Source organism: Peromyscus californicus, unplaced genomic scaffold, assembly GCF_007827085.1.
Source record: "Peromyscus californicus insignis strain IS unplaced genomic scaffold, ASM782708v3 Scaffold_24__1_contigs__length_46423439, whole genome shotgun sequence".
In the NCBI taxonomy this organism is placed as follows: Eukaryota; Metazoa; Chordata; class Mammalia; order Rodentia; family Cricetidae; genus Peromyscus; species Peromyscus californicus.
In genome coordinates this window covers 38686181-38705615 of record NW_026294535.1, presented here as the reverse complement: position 1 = coordinate 38705615, position 19435 = coordinate 38686181, and the positions used below count along the sequence as shown (strand labels likewise).

At 44.6% G+C, this 19435-nt stretch overlaps 1 protein-coding gene across 2 annotated transcripts in view; it reads left to right on the top strand.

Annotated features, from left to right (window-relative positions):
* The window catches only part of Srgap1 (SLIT-ROBO Rho GTPase activating protein 1), a 204108-nt gene that overhangs the window by 140853 nt on the left and 43820 nt on the right, over positions 1-19435 (top strand). For both annotated transcript variants that reach the window (XM_052753483.1, XM_052753484.1), the window contains exons 8-10: positions 80-181; positions 12310-12507; positions 13182-13266. In XM_052753483.1, the coding sequence (XP_052609443.1) occupies positions 80-181; positions 12310-12507; positions 13182-13266 (385 nt within the window). The remainder of the gene's footprint in view (positions 1-79; positions 182-12309; positions 12508-13181; positions 13267-19435) is intronic.

Genomic DNA, 19435 nt, shown 5'->3' with positions numbered 1-19435 from the left:
CAAAACCGATAAATGACCCTCGTGCTTCTGAGGCTGGTGGTGGTGCCCGTCTTAACCGCGCTCTCTGCCTCTCCGTCAGGTGTGCCAGGTCAGCGCCCAGCAGCCGGTCCAGGCAGAGCTCATGCTCAGGAACCAGCAGCTGCAGTCCCGGCTGGCCACACTCAAGATCGAGAACGAGGAGGTGAGCGTGCTCCCGGGGAGGGGGTGAGGGTGCTCCCGGAGAGGAGGAGAAGGTGAGGGTGCTCCCGGGGAGGAGGTGAGAGTGCTCCCTGGGAGGAGGTGAGGGTGGCTCCCTGGGAAGAGGTGAGCGTGCTCCCTGAGAGGAGGTGAGTGTGCTCCCTGAGAGGAAGTGAGGTGAGAGTGCCCCCTGGGAGGAGGTGAGGTGAGAGTGCTCCCTGGGAGGAGGTGAGGTGAGAGTGCTCCCTGGGAGGAGGTGAGGGTGCTCCTGGGGGCGGAGGTGAGAGTGCTCCCTGGAAGGAGGTGAACGTGCTCCCTGACCCACTGGGATCCGAACTCACACCTAAGCTGGAAGACATTCTCACATGGCCTCAGCATCATTTGTCTTTCTGAAGGCCATCTCCTTCAAGTGCCCTTCACTACCAGGGTTCCTCCAAGATTCTCCACAGAGGATAAATGCAAAGGTCCCTGCATGCCTCTGTAAATTAATACTTTACCAGGGTTGACTTCATGTACGTATAAACGGAGTTTGTCTTCTTAAACAATAGCTCATATTGAAAACAGCTCCTTGAATTACCTAATTCATCGCATGTGTGCAAAAATACAGTCATATGTAGAATACAAGTTAATTTGATCTTATCTTCTAAAATGAGAAATTCCCCCCCTCGTCCCCTGCTTATTGCCTTTCCATAATTTCTAAATTTTTGGTAACTGAAAGTGGTCATTGGTTATAAAATGAATGCAAAAAATTTTCGCATTTGAAATAGTACTTGAAGTGGGATAGAAAAATGATTATTTGCGGACATACTTAAAAGTATAGACTATCAAATGTGAATTATCAATATATAGTGAGACTGGAAAACAGTTGCACAGTTCAGATGCTTGTTTTGGCCACCAACTGTATCAGACTCATGCTCTCCTGATATAAAAATAGGAAGCACAGATGGTTTTCCATTATTCAAGACTCGCAAAGGTGATTTATAGGAACCCAGAATTGGCTCTGTATTTGCAACGGCCTCTGATGTTACTGGGTCTGTGACATATGGGTATTGGTAGGGTTTAGGTATGGTTCCAGAACTCCATGGTTCTGCTGCTTGCCTTCTCATCCCATGCCAGCATCCTTATCCAACACAGAAGATTATCTCTTCAATGGCGGGGCTGAAGTCTGGACCAACCATTACATCCAGGAAATGGAAATCTCTAATTGGCCGGACTTGATGCAGTCCTGTGATTGACAGCCCCGATAGAGGTTTTGTAGAAACAGATAACTTCCACAGTGTAGAAAGTGGAATAAAAAGAACAGACTCAGACCAGCAAAGCAGATCCCTGGGGCAAGGGATGTAATTCACTGGCGGAGTGTTTTGCTTACACATCAATCTCCAGTGCCAGACAGATGATGTGTGGTGACTGGAGACTGTACTCCCAGCACTCAGGAGATGGGGGTGAGATAGAGGCAAGAGGGTCAGAAGGTCAAGGTCATCCTGGGGCTACATAGCGAGTTTGAGGCCAGCCTGAGATGCATTAGGCCCTGTGTAAAAAAAGTAAGATGTAGAGAAGAAGGGGCTGGACAATTCATTAAGTGATTATAGGATGCTTGTTGTGTTGTCGTGAGAACCTGGGTTCACATCCCAGCACCCACATGGTGGGGGGGGGGCTCACAAGTGCCAATAATGCCAGCTCCAGAGTCCAGCGCCATCTTCTGCTACCTCCATGGGCACCTGCACATACACTCACGTAGATAGATAGACAGATAGATAGATAGACAGACAGATAGATAGATAGATAGATAGATAGATAGATAGATAGATAGATAGATAGATAGACAGACAGATAGACAGATAGACAGACAGATAGACAGACAGACAGACAGATAGACAGATAGATAGATAGATAGATAGATAGATAGATAGATAGATAGATAGATAGATAGATAGATAGATAGATAGATAGATAAACAGAGACAGACAGATAGATAGATAGACAGAGACAGACAGACAGACAGATAGATAGATAGATGGTAGATATATGATAGATAGATGATAGAAGATAGATGATAAATAGAAGATAGATGATAGATAGTTAAAATTTAAAAAATAAATTATTTCTTTGTTTTTATGACTTATCTCTGCCTGGAACTCCAGGGGATCCAGTGGCTGTTGTGGGTTCCCCAGGCATATACACACGCGCACACACACACACACACACACACACACACACACACACACACACACACATACACACACACACACAAAAAACGTGCATAACACAAACCCACACATACATAAAAACAAACAAGGGACAATGTGTCTCTACACCATTGTAACCGGATCAGACCATACTGTGGAGTATTTTCTTTGCTTTTGTTGCCTCCATTCTTCCCAGAGAAACCAAGCCAGCCCTCACTCGAGATGCAGTCTGAGGGCTGGCTAGGTAAAGCAGCAGTGGTTCTCAACCTGTGGGTCGTGACCCCCTCCGGGTTCCATTGTCCCTTCCACAGTGGTCGCCTAAGACCCTCTGAAAACACCCACACTTACATCACGATCCATAACGGTAACAAAATCACAGTTAGGAAGTAGCAATGAAATAATGTTATGGTCGGGGGTCACCACACCATGAGGAACTGCGTTAAAGGGTCGCAGCGTTAGGGAGGCTGAGAACGGCTGGTGTGAAGTCAGTCCACAAATCAGCCTTTACAGAGGACGCCATGACTCTCCTTGACATCATGATTTAGAGCTACAGTTTTGACTAGGTACCATGAATACCCACCGGCCTGCTGCAGTGTGCTGGCTCCCAGTCGATCCACCATTTATGTCTAGGGCTTTTCAGTGAGTTTTTATTTGTTTTGTTTTGTTTTATCTTGTTTTCATATCTTTTTGCTATTTCACTTGAAAAATACTTTCTAAATTCCAGGAAAATGCTGTGTTATACACAGGATCGAAGTTGGCTGGCTACAGGCTTGTTTTATAGGGCTTTGAAGTTTTGACTTGTTTTTTTTTTTTTTTTTTTTTTTTTTTTTAAAATCAGCCAAGCAGTAGTGGTGCATATCTTTAATCCCAACACTCAGGAGGCAGAGGCAGGCAGATCTCTGAGTTCAAGGCCAGCCTGGTCTACAGAGTGAGTTCCAGGACAGCCAAGGCTACAGAGAGAAAGAAACCCTGTCTCGCGGTGGGGGCAGGGCAGAAAAATCTGTCAAAAAGAGAAGTGAGACACCTCATCTCTACTTTGCCATCTCATTCACCCCACAGTTCTGTGTCTGGCCACTGCACATTTGAGCTTGTGACCCTTAATATTTACCACATTAGGGCTAGGGAAGAGAAACCCAGCCTCACGTGCCAGAAGAGGCCGGTGGTGTCTTTTCATGTTAACATTGAAATGTTTGTTGTAGAGTCAAAGAACTGGAAACTGCCAGACTGTGAACACAACCTGCGGCCTCTGGCTTGCTGGGAACTGTTAGGAAGTGAGTGTCCCCATAAAGAATGACTAAATTGGGCTCTTGGATTCAGAGTTCCAGAGGTACTGAGAGAGGAGAGGGTTTCTGCAGTAGACACAGAGGCCAGGGATGATAAAACAGTTTGGTCATCACCCCAGTTCTCCCTGAGGATGAGAAGATGAGGAAGCTGACATCATATAAAACAGGGAATTTTGTTCTCTTCCTTCCCTGAATGTCGAGGAGCATGCGTGACATTTCAGGTATTTTTCCAGGTGTGAGGGATGGAGCTGATTCCATTATGGTGAGCTCTGACTACCAGGAGATGCAAAGATAGGAAGTGTTTTTCCTGGGAACAGCCAGGCTCTCTTTGCTGGTTTAGGTCCCTCTGTGGCTCTTGTCTCTACCGTAAATAAGGAATTTGCTTCTGTCTTCCTCTGATAAGAGAAGGGACATAAAACTGACATGTGGGTATCAAACCAAAATGTACAGGGAACAGAACACACAGTAATTCTCTTGTCGGTGCAGATGGTAAACCCAAACTTGGATGAGAAAACTTTAACTAATGACCTAGAGTTGTGAATTCCAGTGACAAGATCACTGTTGAAGGGTAACTTCGATTGTGTAGACAGTTAGTTCAGTTCAGCAGATTGTGGATCTTTCGCCGCATCTGTCGGCCAGCACTTGAAACCCTGTGAGGTCACCCTAGGAAGAGAGATTTTAGACTAACCCTTGGAGACCCTTTTTGGCCCAAGGACAAATTGTCTTTGCCCTATACTGCTTTGTTTTAAAAACTCAGTTGCTCTCATTTAAAAACTGGAAGTTGTTGTTGAGCATGATGGTAGCACACCTGCGATCCAGCACTTAGGAGGCTGAGACAGAAGATTGACTGTGAATGCAAGGCCATCTGGGAATACATATGAGATATAAACGGAAGAAGATAAATAATATAAAGACAAGTTTGCATAGAGTTATCAATATCCTTTTCCTAAAACCTCGGAAGACATTGGGGGCACATCACCACAGGACAGTGACGGGGGCGGGCCTTCATGTGCCTCTCACCTCAGTCTCTCAGAGCTCTCCACTCGGTCCACTCTCCTCATTTTCACTCCTAATTTTTTATTTTACAATGTCTGCCCTATATGAGAAGAGAGGAGCAAGAGATGTTTGTAAAGATGCACAAAAATGTACATCAGCTGAAGGTAAAGGTGCGGGAAGGGATCCGTTAGATTTGTATTGGACGGACATGCAGAGGGGCTTGTGACGCTGGTTGTCACTTCGCAGCTTTACTGTTTACATCTTAAAAGCTTTCTAAAGAGTTTCAGCTTCACTGCGCTGAGCACCTTCATCCCGAGACCTCAGCCCCATGGCCACATCCCCTGTAATCCTCACTGTCAACCAGCGGTTCTCACCCTTCCTAATGCCGAGACCCTTTGATGCAGTTCCTCATGGTGTGCTGACCCCCAACCATAACATTATCTCCTTGCTACCTCATAACTGTCGTTTTGCTGCTGTTATGAATCGTAATGTAAATATCTGATAGGCAGGGTATCTGATATCCACAGTATGAGAACCGAATAGTATAAACCTTTTCAAAACCCTTTCCCACCAACACCCTCCTGTGACATCATATTTTTCATATCCCTCGTAAGGATATCTGCCTGGGGTCATGCCTGTTGCTGCTCCTTTCCAAAGCTGACCTCTGGCACGGTGTCTCCTGTGGGATGGGTCCTGTCACTTACTTAGCACCCCTCTTACTGTGCACCCCTGAAGACAGAGGGAGTTCGTGGGCTGGGAGATGGCTCTATGGGTAAAGGAGATACACAGGTGTGAGGACCTGGGTTCGGATCCCCAGAAACCACGAAAGACTAGACACGGTAGCACAGTGCTCCTGCTCAAGATGGAACGTGGGGACAGGAAAATCACCGGAAACTCACGGGCCAACTAATTGGGCATATGCAGCAGTGAACAAGCCATCTCAAACAAGGTAGAAAATGAAGATTGACCCCTTACGTAGTCATCTGACCTCCGCCCATGTGTCATGGTGCGTGCACATCTTCACTCACAGACATGAACACAGACACACACATACACACACAGGCATACACACATACACACACACACACACACACACACACACACACACACACACACACACATTTCTATGTTGAAGTGCTAATGTCCACGTTCAGTGTCTCAGAATATGACCTTATTTAAAGAAAAGATTTTTAAAGAGGTTGTCAAATTAAAGGCTGATCGTTGGGGTGGGCCCTGAGCAAATGTGGCCGATGTCCCTGTAAAAAGGTAGAGTTGGAGCCCAGAGACACCAAGGGAAGGTGGCGTTTTATAAGCCAAGAAGAATGCTCTGAGACCAATCCTTCCCACCCAAGTCTGAGAGGAGCTCTAACCTGGAGACCTGCGTTTGACCTTGGACCTCCAGCCTCCCTGACTGGGCGACGATTGGTCTCTGTTGGTTATAGTGCGGAGACAAGCAAAGTGACTTTCAGGGTCTCTGCAAAGACTGTCCCGAGGACAAAGCCACCAAGAGCCAGCGTGCATAAATCCTACAGAGGGGATTTTGTGATGGCTCAGAGTAAGTGTTCGCTGTGCGAGGATGGAAACCTGACTCCAAATCCCCAGCTCCCACAGTATGAAAGCAGAGCATGGTAGCACATGCCTATAACGCCAGCCTGGAGTAGGTGGAGACAAGTGGATCCTAGGCGTTCACTGGCTGGCTGGCCTCACCAACAAGGTGAGCGTCCAGGTCACCAAAGAGCCTGTCTCAAGGCAGGAAGACAGCCGGCGTCCTCTGCTGGCCCCTACATACTGACACACTGACCCACACACCCCAATAGTACAACACATACATGCGCATATACAAACTCACTAATGATGGTGATGATCACGTTTCTAATCCCACAGAAGTTACCCGTCACTCATTTTTATCCACAGGCTTGAGGAGAAAAACAGGTTTGTGTCTTTCATGTGTTCCTTGTCAATTATTTGGAATTTGCTTCTACCGAACCCACCCACGTTTCCCCCGCAGCCAGTGAGGAGTCAGTACGAGCGCTGTGTTCGCTGTAGTATGTTTATTTCGGTGAATCCCCTCTGCGACTTATTATCATGGCTTGTGTCAGAAGCCGGTGTTATTCTTCACAGAGAGCATCCCACGGGATGAGACGGAGTCCCAGCCAGGGTGTCTGGTGGCTTCTGTCACTCCCTTCTTCTTCCTGGCAACTCCAAATTTGACTGTGACACCACCGTGTCTGAGAAGGGAATTGTCATGCGGAAAGAAAGCAGTTGATTTTGGTTCGTCATGCCCCTGATCTGTTTGGGTGAATTTGAGAAGGCTGCTACCCCTGGGTATCTTCACCGTCGGAGCAGAGTTCTAGTGAGATGTTGTTTTACAACTGTTTTATTATCTCGGTGAACATACTTTAATGAACAAATTCCAACCCCCTGACAGGTCACTTGGGACACACGACAGGAGTGGATTTTAATTTTCATCTGTGGTGACTTCTGTTGGTTTAGTTTGAGGTCAGGTCTTCTTGGGAGGTTGGGGGAGTTTCCTGTCTTCTTGTTTTCGACAGTTGGCCTTTGGAACTTACTCTTCGGTGATTGCTTTCATGTCATTGTCCTCATATTTTAAGCATCTTCCACTCTGCCCGTGTCTTAACATTTCTATGTAGCTTTTGAAGTTGTGTTCCACCTCACACCGCCATTTCTGGTCTTTTCTGGTCTCTTCGGTTTTGTTTTTTGTTTTTTTTTCCCCCCCACTTAAGACAGCGCCTTAAAAAAAAAAAATGAACCCTCCACTTCTGTTGCATGAATGTTTTTCAAATGTGTCCTGGTGGCTTCCTTCCAGCTGTTTCTTCCCAACTCTCTCCACTAAGTTAAGGTCTCCTGACTATTTTCTTTCTGTCTGTCTTTTCCTGTTATTGCTCATCAGCCCCGCGATATTTTAGAAGCAGGAATCTGAGCCGACACTCCAGCTCTTACAACTTTCAGCGGCTCCCTACTGCCCTTCCATTGGGCGTGCCAAGCTGGGGACTTGATTGGCATGTCATTCTCCCCCTGCTCATATGAAACTGCGTCTTGGGGCTCCAAGAGGCCAAGCTTCCCTTCCATCTCCTGCCTTGAGTCCTAGTGCCTACTTCTTGACCCCCCCCGCAACACATGACTCAGAATTCAGTCTCCCCTGGTGCCTTCCCTGCCTCCCTAGAGAACAGCACAGACACTCACACACATCATGGTAAAATAAAGGAGTTTCCATGAATAAAGAGGGGGTACCGTTTATTTAATAGTGTTTCATTCAAGTAACAGACTTTTCATTTCCTAACGTGAATATAAAACTCAGGGAGCTATAAAAATATATCTGCCTTCAGTAATTGTTGTTTTGTTTATGCATAGATACCTTAAATCATATAAAAAGTATGTTTTAATTTAGAAAGATGATTTAGTTCTCATTCAGCTAGTTTCTTGAAGGATCCTCGCAGGTCTAGCTATTGTGTTTGTTGCTGTATTTTTAGTACTCACGTGCATCCTTTCATGTCTGTTTAAGACACAATATTCTTAAAGCATGTGCATCGTGCCCATTTTAGAAATGTTTCCACAAATAACAAGAACACACTGGTCTGACCTGAGATAGTGGGTCTTCTAACCCTCGTAGGTATAGGTATATAATCATGGCCTTTGAGGTTGCTGCCTGTAGTCATGACTTTTTTAAACCAATGTTCAAATATGCTTTTTCACAGAAATACCTGTTCTCTACATTGTGCATATTCCAGGAACAACAAAATCTATTACATTCTCTGCATCATCATCTTCTTCTTCTTCTTTTTTTTTTTTTTTTTTTTTTGGGGACAGGGTCTCACTGTATATAGCCCTGGCTGTCCTCAAACTCACTCTGTAGACCAGGCTGGCCTCGAACTCACAGAGATCCCCCTGCCTCTGCTTCCCTAGTTCTAGGACTAAAGATGTGTGCCACCAGGCATTCTCTGCATCTTCTTAAGAGATCCCACAGCATGCTCATTTTTGGTATCCAGACTAGTATTGATTGATTGCTCTTATTTTCTAACTACACAATATGATTTTTTCCTGCTGTGTGTGTGTGTGCGCGCGCATGCTCACGTGCCATGACACACATGTGGAGGTCAGAGGACAATGGACAGTAGTCGAGTGTCTCCTTCAACCAAGTAGGTTCCGAGGATCAAACTCATGTCCTTAGACATGATGGCAAGCACCTTCACCCACTGAGCCTCAGTGGCCTTGGGTTTTATTGTTGTTTTACGGAATTCAAAAGATTCCCGCTTCTCACAATGGTGGTGTGGCTCACTCAGCTGCGTCTTGCACTCATGTCTCATGGTCCAGGACAAAGTACATGGCAAAGCATGAAGCCCACGCCACAAGAGCCAGCCTCCCAAAAGGAAGCGCGTCCAGTACTTTGAGCAGTCATAAAATCCGGTCATTCTAAGTTGCTGGTGCCCTGTAAGCTTGGAAAAACAAACTTTGTTTTTGGAGGCTGATGAAATTACTTTAGACCTCAATTAACTCTCCACAGATGTCTAACAAGGGCCAACAAAATGGCTCAGTGCGTAGAGGCACTTGCCGCCAAGCCTAAAGACCTAAGTTTGATTTCTGGAACCTACACAGTGGAAGGAAAGAAGTGAGTCCCAGAGGTTGTCCCCTGATGTCCCCATGCACGCTGTGGCTTGAGTGTTCCCACACACAATAAATAAATGCAAGGGGCGTTAAAAAAATTTACATGTGTAAGAAAGATAATTAGGTACTTGAAGCGATTTGGAAAAGCCATTAGTGATAGCTAGAAGAAATAATAAATACCAGAGACGGACCACAAAAGCTGCAAGTAATGGAATTATCAGAAACATGCTGCAGAAGAATTGCTTCCTGAATCCAGGGAGATGAAAACGAGCTGACGTCTCAGCAGAGAAAATGAGCAGTGAGATGAGAGACCGGGAAGTAACCACGTAGAAACTGGAGAGCTAAGAATGACAGGAAAAGCACTCCAAAGTGGTGGGTGGTTTGTAGATTAGACACGACTGAAGAGTGAATTGCCAAAAGGGACAAATCGGGAGGTGTGGGGGTGGGGGGGCGAATCATCAAAATCCTACCTGTAAAATCAAAAGAAAGAAAATACAGAAGAGAAGAAAAGGATTACGAGGCAAAGAGAACACGGTGGAGTGTGCTGTTGCAAGTGGACTCTTGGAAAGGAAATTGCAGAAACAGAGGCAGTCGCTTAAGAGAGAAGGAGAAAAGTCAGAACTTAACAAATCACTCTTTAAAAATCTGTGCCTGTGTGGGACTGACTCTGACAGCCTGAGTGTCTCCCTGGGACACACGTGGTGGAGAGAGAGAGCAGACGCTCTTGAGTTGCTCTCTGACCTCCATACTCTCACTGTAACACATGTGCATTCACACACACACACACACACACACACGCACACAAAACATATAGATATGTATGTATCAGTGCCTATATATATATATATCATTATGAAACTATAGAACCCAAGGATGAGTAGAAAGCTTTAAAAGAAGATGGATGGGGGCGGGGGAGACTTTATTCAAAGCAATGACAGACTAATAGTAAAATTTTTACTCAGCAGAAATGTGAAAGCCACAAAAAAGTGCAGTAACACATTCCATAGTCTAAAGAACTGTCCAGCAGGAAAGCATCTCTCTCATAAGTGAAAAGAGATAAAAGATTTCAAGTGGATGCAATAGACTCAACTACAAAGAATTCCCCATGGTTACTTTTAAAATATAAGCATTGGAGATCAAGGGACCTATTAAATACCTGGATAAATCAAAATGAATATTGAGTATATAAAAGTAATAATGTCGCCAGGCGGTGGTGGCGCACGCCTTTAATCCCAGCACTCGGGAGGCAGAGCCAGGCGGATCTCTGTGAGTTCGAGGCCAGCCTGGGCTACCAAGTGAGTTCCAGGAGAGGCGCAAAGCTACACAGAGAAACCCTGTCTCGAAAAACCAAAAAAGAAAAAGTAATAATGTCTTGGTTAAGTTATATCTAGCTACTTACCTAATTTCCTATTGTAATGCATTGTAAAACAATGTCTGAATTAGGAGAGGCGAATGGAACTAAATTCTCTAGACTCTGTATTATATGAGAAAATGAAAACCTGTTCATTTATGGTAGTCTTTGATAAGCATAGACTATGTGATCTCTCATAACTAAAAAGTGAGTAGTAAGGTGATGCTAGGAGATAAATCTGTAAGCACCTAGGAAGTCGTATTAAATATCCTTGTGACCATAGGATAGGAAAATGTTTCTTAAGTAGGACACACTATTCATAAAAAAAAAAACAGAAACACCAACAGTATCAAACGTAGAATCCGGGGTCAGGAGGATGGCGTAGCCGTTAAAGGCACAGCCGCTAAAGGCGCTTGCCACAGAAGCCTCGGGACCTGAGCTCAAGCCTCAGAGCCTATAGAAAAGTGGAAAGAGAAACTGACTCCACAATGTTGTCCTCTGACCTCCAGTCAAATGCTGGGCATAGTGTACACACACACACACACACACACACACACACACACACACACACACACTAAAAAAATATAAAAAAGGAAAAACCATATTCATCTAGACAGTAATGAAGCTGAAATCAAGAAGGGGAAAATAATTAGTAACATGAATAACAAGACTCAGAGCCCAGGAGAACATTGATTGACAGGTTTCTGAAAGTATCCCCACGGGAAAGATGCAGGGTACCTTTCACATCTGGTAACAGGCTCAAGCTCGTGCAGCAGGGAGATAGTTACGGAAACCACGTAAGACCGCTGCACACCGGCACCGTGGCTTCAATTAAAAAGACTGACAGTGCCAACTGTTGATAAAGATGTGGAGCCACAGGAACTCTCCACCAGGCTGGCGGGAGCATAAATAGCATCCTTGTGGAGAGCCACCGGGCATTTTCCAGACATACCATTCTCTCCATGTATGTGTAGCCCAGCAAGATTGTGTTCATCACACTATAATTAATCCATAAAAAACCCCAACTAAGAGTTAGTCATCTGTCAATCACGGGGTGAATTATGATTTGTCCTGGCAATAAATACTAAGTAGTGAAATACTATATTCACGAGAAATGAATCTCGCTGACACTGAGCAAAAGAAATCAGATTTAAAGATATATGCTATTCTGTTTCTATAAAGTACCATCAAAATATTAGAAACCGGGGTAGTGGAGGGATGGATGTGTGGCTTCGTAGTGGAATGTTTAGCACATATGAGCTTCTGGCTTTGGTTCCCAATAAGGAAAAAAGGAAGTAAGGCAGGAGGGAGGTTAGTAGACATATTGAGAGGAAGAAAAATGTGGGGTTTTTACTTGAAGGACAGTCAGGGTGTTCATAAAGGACACTTTGGGTCTGAGAGTTGTTTACATAGGTAAACTTTGAGATTATTCATCGGGCTATATACTTAGGTCTGTGCATTTTTTTTCCTGTTTGTAGTCTTACTTTAATTTAAAAGGTAAACAAGAATGAAATTGAGAGTCTCCAGTGGTCTGTGAGGTTTATAAGGGTTCTAATCGGTCATCTGAGGTCCAATTGGCTTGTCTCTCTTCCCCCACCCACCACACTCCCTGAGAAACAGACAGACTCTCGCTGAGAAACATAAGGCTCACAGAACAATATGCCAATGAGCGAAATGTTTTTTCTGTTCCCAGGTCAAGAAAACGACAGAAGCCACCCTCCAGACGATCCAAGATATGGTCACTATCGAGGACTATGACGTGTCTGAGTGTTTCCAGCACAGCCGCTCCACGGAGTCTGTGAAGTCCACTGTGTCTGAAACCTACCTGAGTAAACCCAGCATTGCCAAGAGACGAGCCAACCAGCAAGAAACCGAACACTTCTACTTCATGGTGCGCCCCCTCCCGCTCCCCAGCCTCTTTCCACGGAGCCCAGGGCACCTCTCTCATGACGCCAGAGTCTCCTGGAGGTCTTGATTTAAAAATAGGGTCACCGGTGCACCCTCAGAGTTCCAGATGGAGGCAGTCTGGGTAGACAATGGGGAGTTGGGATTTCTCTAAAAACATACTGGAGGTCGGGGGCGGGGTTTGAGCAAATGTGAGGATGTCTTACTCCATGGTTCCTCCAACTTGGTTTTTTGAAACAGATTTCTTTCTGAACCAGGAGTCAACATGGCCCATAAGCACCTGGGATCTTCCCATCTACCCTCCACCCTAGTGTGGGGATTACTGATGCACACTGCCACACCCTGTGCTGGAGATATGACTCAGCTCCTCCTGCCCGCACGGCCATCCCTTTTTTCCCAATCCAGGTTTTTTCCAATTTTGCATGGGTCCATGTCACGAGGGAATTTGCTAAGCTATAGCCGTTTCAACAGGTCTGGGGAGGAAGATCCTGGAGCCTATGAGTCCAGTGGGCTCTCAAGGGCTGGCTGACTCCACTAGACTGGAGATCACACATAGAGTACCAGAATTCTAGGAAACACATAAAGCAACTAGGCTCTAGTGCCCCTCCGGGAAGTCCCGGGACACTGGATGGTTTTCAGTTTTTACCCTGCCTTTTGCAGAAACTCCGGGAGTTCTTGGAAGGCAGCAATCTCATCACGAAGCTTCAAGCTAAGCATGACTTGCTGCAGAGGACTCTTGGGGAAGGTCAGTCACCGGGAGTGAACGGGGAAATGATTTGGCCTGAGTGTTGTGTCATGAATGTTCTTTGTAGAGTGTGAAGTGAGAGTGTGTGTGTGTGTGTATGCACGTGCACGCGCACACGCAAATGCATGCTTGCGTAGCCTCAACTTATAAATAGAGAATGCTGTCGTACATTTAGATTCAGTTGACCTGTCTCACTGATAATTATGATCTCTCTTGAAGCCATTTCAAGCTTAGAGGTAAATTCAAGGAAGAGTAACTCCAGTGAGGAGGTTCCTTTGGGGAAGGACCCATACCTACTGACCCCAATCTCTGCTTCCTCTACCTTGGGCTTTTATGCCCTCCAGTGTCACCCCTGTCCATTTGAATGGACTGGTACCTGTCCCATCTGTTACCTTTGGGGATTCTAGAAACCAGTTTGTCCAGTCTGGGCGATTTTCTTCCATTAGGCATTGTCGGTAGTTGAGAAATGATCTGATGGTGTATTTCTAGATTGCTATGTGTGGTAACCAAAACAATAGCATTAATACTAACAAACATTCTCAGAGCCACACATTGTTCTGAACTACAGTCTTAACTGGGTACCATTAGCTTCCTCATCTTTACAAATGAGGAAACTGGGGTGGCGTGGATACAAGCTAAGGGGACTATGTAAACACATGGCTTACCCTTTTTGTCTTCATAAAATGTAAAAAGGAAAAACAAATATATACAGACAAAGCTCTAACTTAGTCAAGTGTCCGGGTTCTTTAGACCGGTTCTTCTTTACACTAGATCCTGATGAATGTGGGGAAAAGTAAAAGAGAAACTGCAGAATGGGGTGGGAGATGAGAGGATGGACTTTGTGAATGACTGGGTTCAAAGGAGATTCCCAGGGCTACAAAGGTGGTTCAGCCATTATGAGCACTCACTGGGATCTGAGTTCGGCTCCCAGCACCCACATGGTGGCTTGCTCCAGTTCCTGGGGATCTGATGCCCTCTTCTGGCCTCTTCAGGCACCACACACACACACAGACACACACACACACAGACACACACACACACAGTGTACTTACATATGTACTCTTCTGCACATAAAATAAAAATAAATCTTTTTTTAAAAAAAAGAGGTTTCTGTCTTACACTTAAGTCCTTTCCTCCTACATTCTGGAACCTTCCTTGCCCACAAGTCAGTGTATCTACCACTTTACCTTATGGTTTGCTCCAAAGAACCTGTCATCCTCAAGGAATGGCCACAAGGCAAAAAGTTGTCATGCATGATCTCAGGGCTCCCCAGCTTCTGTATTGAAAGGCAGTCATACCTAGGAAAAAGGTTTTTTTGTTTGTTTTAACTATTAAAAAGCATCCAAGAAAAATAAAATAACCAAATGCAATGTGTCAACTTTAAAATCTGAACCAAAAGGCAAAAGTTATGAAGGCCATTTTAAGCATAATGGGAAATGGATATAATCTATATGTTAAATATTATTGACTTAATTTTCCTATGTGTTATAGTGATACCATGGTGATAAAGAAGAATGTTCTTATTCTTTAAAAAAAAATTGCTGAAGTGTCACATTGTCCAGAACTTACTTCATAATGGCATGACTCAGGATTTTTAAAAGGAGACATACATACATACATACATACATACATACGTGCATACATACATACATACAATTATGAATTCTAAGTGAAGGTGGTCAGCATATTCCTTGAACTATTCTTTAATCTCTTCCATAGGTTTAAACATTTTTTTTTTAGCCTTTTTATCTCTGAATAGTTTTCTTGTATAATTATGTCCTGGTTTTGTGTGTGTATATGTTTTTTTTTTCTTTTCTCTCATAATAAATTCCCTGTTTTCCTCCCATTTTCCACAAGTGCCCAATATTCAAACAATCCCTCAAGGTCCCTTGCTGACCTCCCCCCCCCCAGAGCATAACATCTCCTCAGTGCAGAGAAATGCTTTGAATGCTTTTAGACCAAACTCTCCCTCCGAGACTGAGAGCCACCGTGGACATGGTGAGGTGGAGGGAATTGAGCCGTGGGTGTGCTCACTCTTGGCTCTGTGCTCAGGCAAGTGTTAATGTGGCTTGGAGCAACTTTCTGAAGCTTTTATGGTCGTCATTCAGGATAAATTCTTTCATGTCTCCTAGAGAGAAAAGCCCCACTGGTTAATGTTATTCTCCATGTCATTCTTGGATCGGGCTACATTTTGGCTTTGTAGACTGAGACCATTTGCCAAAGGCTGTCCTTAGCCACTCTGTGTAAAGCTGTCACACCTTGTGAACACTAAGCCAGGATTCCTTTGTCTTGGAATTTCTTTCAGTGGGCTCCAGTGTCCCCCATGACATAGCTTCGTCACACTCAGTTAAGTCTGTGGAAGGGGCCTGGGTGGTTTTCATCAGGGTGGTGTGCCCTAACGGGTACAGACCTCTGCCGCTCTTAGCCCAATTAACTTGTGCCAGCTTGCCAGAACATCAGCTGCTGGCCACTCACTGGTGCTGGGTTTGACCTTCCAAGAAAACTGAGCACAGGAGACACACCCCACTTTTAAAAAAGTTCAAGCCATGTAAGCCTGCTGGCTTTCCACACAAGCCCTGTTCGTGTTAATAGGCTTACAACAGAGGAGACTAGGAGGGTTAAGGGCGCCTGTCCCATGGAAAAACAGTCCCATGGTGAGCCCTTGGGAAGGGATCCAAGTCCCCATCTGGTTAAATAAGGTTAGTAGTCCAGGGTTAAGTGGTGTGTTTAGGGACTGGCTTGACATTTCGGATAGGAATACCTCTGAATTCTCCCAGACCAGCTGCTGCAAAACTGCCTTCATAGTAAAAACAAATACCTTGTTCCGGGGATTTAGCCGTTGATCGTGCACAGATGAAACTCTAACGGCAGACATGTGTTTGGCCTGCCTTGCCGCCTGCTCTTGGCGGGGCTACCCGTGGCCCTGTCAGTTCGTCAGTTTACAACACAGCGAAGCCACTGAATCAGACTCCCAAAGCGGCATTCTCCAGACTCGGACTCCCAAGACTTTAAAAAGCCCAGAAGTAAAAGGAAGAAAACACGTGGGCTATGGAAGCCACGCTCGTCTCCCTCTCCTAGATCTTTTTAGGGAGATCATTTCTTTGTTTCTTTTTCTTTTTTTTTTTTTTTGAATGGAAGTTAAATCGGCCACAGTAAATGAGATATGTATCTATAAAACTGGGGCATTGAATTTTTTTTCTTTCCGTCTAGTAATGAGCCTTCGTGTTCACATCAGGTTCTTTGTGTGAGGTATTTGGAGGTAAGAGCGTGGAAATAGCTGTACAGTTTTTGCTAAACAGAAAACGTGACGGTGGGAGCCAAGCTCTATATTACATTGTTCCTTGTCCTAGGCATAATATTTTTGACAAAGGAATCAAGTAGGTTATCTTGGAATGATCCATTGTCTGCCTTTGAGTATGAGTACAACTATTCTTTCAGAAGAGAATCAGATTGTGAATGATTATGGTTTTTTACAAAAGCTCTCTGGTTGTCGATGGAGTCAGGACAGGAAATGGGCTGGAAAGTAGCCACCACGGTGACTTCATCAGTCCCTCATTAGGGGACAAACCAAAGGTCCAAGTCAAGCTAGGCATAGTCTAAATATTATTCTCTAGGTTTTTTTTCCTCTTACCTCAACTTGCCCCCAACCTTCATTTTGTATAAAATGCATTTAAGCGTGAAAAATAATTCACTTCAGAATTCTGAAATAAAATGTAAGAGGATTAAAAGAAGCCAGTGATCCTGGATTGCAGTTCCAGAACTTGAAAGGTGCAGTCCCAGAACTTAGAAGACTTCAAGGTGAGCCTGGGATACAGAGCAAGGACAATCTCTACCTCAGGAACAACCCTCTCCCCCATCCCTACCCTCCACCGAATAAGTAGTCCAAGGAGCTGTTTGTACCCTCCCCCCAAAAAAAACTTAATCCTGGATCTTTTTTTTCCCTCCAAGTAGCTTATATAAAGGAGGGGGTTAGGCTGTAGTTTTTAATAATTAAATAAGCTTCCAAAGAAAGTGGCCAAAATCTAATCCTCAGACCACTAGAAGCTTCAGCATTTCTTTAGGAAGTCGAGTCTTCCTTGCTTGTGTGTTATTGATGACGATACTTATTAAACCTATTCATGATGATACTTATTAAAAAATAAAGCGCCACTCATCCATTGAGATGCACTCAGGACCGTTACCTGGAAAAGCCGTCCATGTGGCAGTGCAGTTACGCGGTAACTCCCGTGACATTTGTTCTTGGCTCATTATTCAAAATGGATCTTGTATACGTTTTTAATTTTTTATCTCAGATGCTCAACCATCAATGGAAGAAGCAAAATAATAGAATTCATCTTATCATTTGTCTTTTTCTCAATCTAGAAAATAATTGGTTGGGCTATTTGAGCAAAAAACAACAGAATTTCCCAGCTAATAAAATATTTCACTTCTAATAACATCAGTTTCTCTAGTATTGGACCATGTGAAAGTGACCGGACGGTGCGCCTCACCTTAAATGTGTAGATAGTTACTAATCTGTGCAATCACATATCTGGGTGATTTTTTTTTATTTAATCCATTATATTTTATTTTAGCCCTAGTGGGCAGATAGAAGTATAAGCCGGGGTCCATTCCTTCCTTCTAGGATTGTTCACAAAGTGTTTTCCGGTGGTAAAACAGAAGTCAGGTTTGAGTGTGGATGTGCATGTAGCGTTATGTATTTGTCCTTGTGGATATGTGCACATGTGTGCAGGCATGTATGTCCACAAGCCTGTGGAGGCCTCAGAGGTCAGCAGAGAATAGCTTTCCTGATCACTCTGAGACAGGATCTCTTACTGAAGTAGGAGCTCACCAGTTGGCTAGGCTGGCTGGCCATGAGCTCCAGGGATCCACCTGTCTCTACCCTGAGGTAGAGATTGTCCTTGCTCTGTATCCCAGGCTCGCCTTAAAATCTTCTAAGTTCTGGGACTGCACCTTCCAAGTTCTGGAACTGCAATCCAGGATCACTGACTTCTTTAACTTGTATTCCAGAATTCTGAAGTGAATTATTTTTTACCCTTAAATGCATTTTATTCAAAATGAAGGTTGGGGGCAAGTTGAGGGGGGGGTCAGACGTGTGCCCCCATGCTTAGTGTTTACATAGATGTTGGGATCTGAACTCAGCTTCTCATGCTTGCCTGGCAGGCACTTTCCCAACTGAACCATCCTCCAAATGCAGAGACTTAGCTTTGCGTGCGTGTGTGCGTGCGTATGTGTCTGGGTATGTTGAGCATTGAATTCACAACCTCTTGAATGCTCAGTGAGTGCTCTACCACTGAACTACATCCCCACCCCAACCACTACATTTTTTAAAGTAGTGTAGTACAGTGCTCGGGATTTCAGAACTGTAATTAAAATAAGCCTCAACCCTAGTGCCAGACCCACGCCACACTAACGCGGTCTGGAATGGGTAGTGTTCTTAGGTACTCTGTCTCTTTTATAAAATAAGAAAAATAATAGAAGCTACTTCATGAATGTTATGAAAACTGTGAGTTAACATACTCAATATAAAGTGCTCAGGCCGGGTGTGGTCATACACACAAATACTGCCAGAACCCAGGGGCTGAAACAGGAAGAGCTGGAGTCAGGAGTTCTAGGCTAGCCTGCATACCACAGTGTTACATACCTGTTACACGGTGTCACTCTGTCTCAAAATTAGTAAGGAAATATACAGTGCTTCAAACACTGGACAGAACTTGTTGCTTATATAATGCTTAGGACATTTATTCAAATAGTGTTCTGGCCTGTTTTTATTAATATATCACACCGATGCATGATAAAGCACTGAACAATACAGATGAGCCAGATGGTGTCTCTGCCCTCAATCCTCTGTCATCCCACTGCTTCACGCACGCTAGGTGGTCTCCGCCAGCTCCTCTGGCCTCAGCCCAACCAAAATGATAGACACTCTCTGCCTTGTCTGCCCTCGCCCAAACCCAGTCCAGCCCAGCTTCCTACGGGCGTGTCCATTAGGATAGCCACAAGGTACCACATACCACACTCAGCTCACTCCAACTCTGGCTAGAATCTGATCTTTGGCAAAACGTGTGTTGGCTCAGATCTATGTGAAGAAGGGTGACCTCTGATAGCATGCTGCCCCCTGTTTAATCGATCCATATCAAGTATTTCATGTTACTTGTTATTCAAGAGC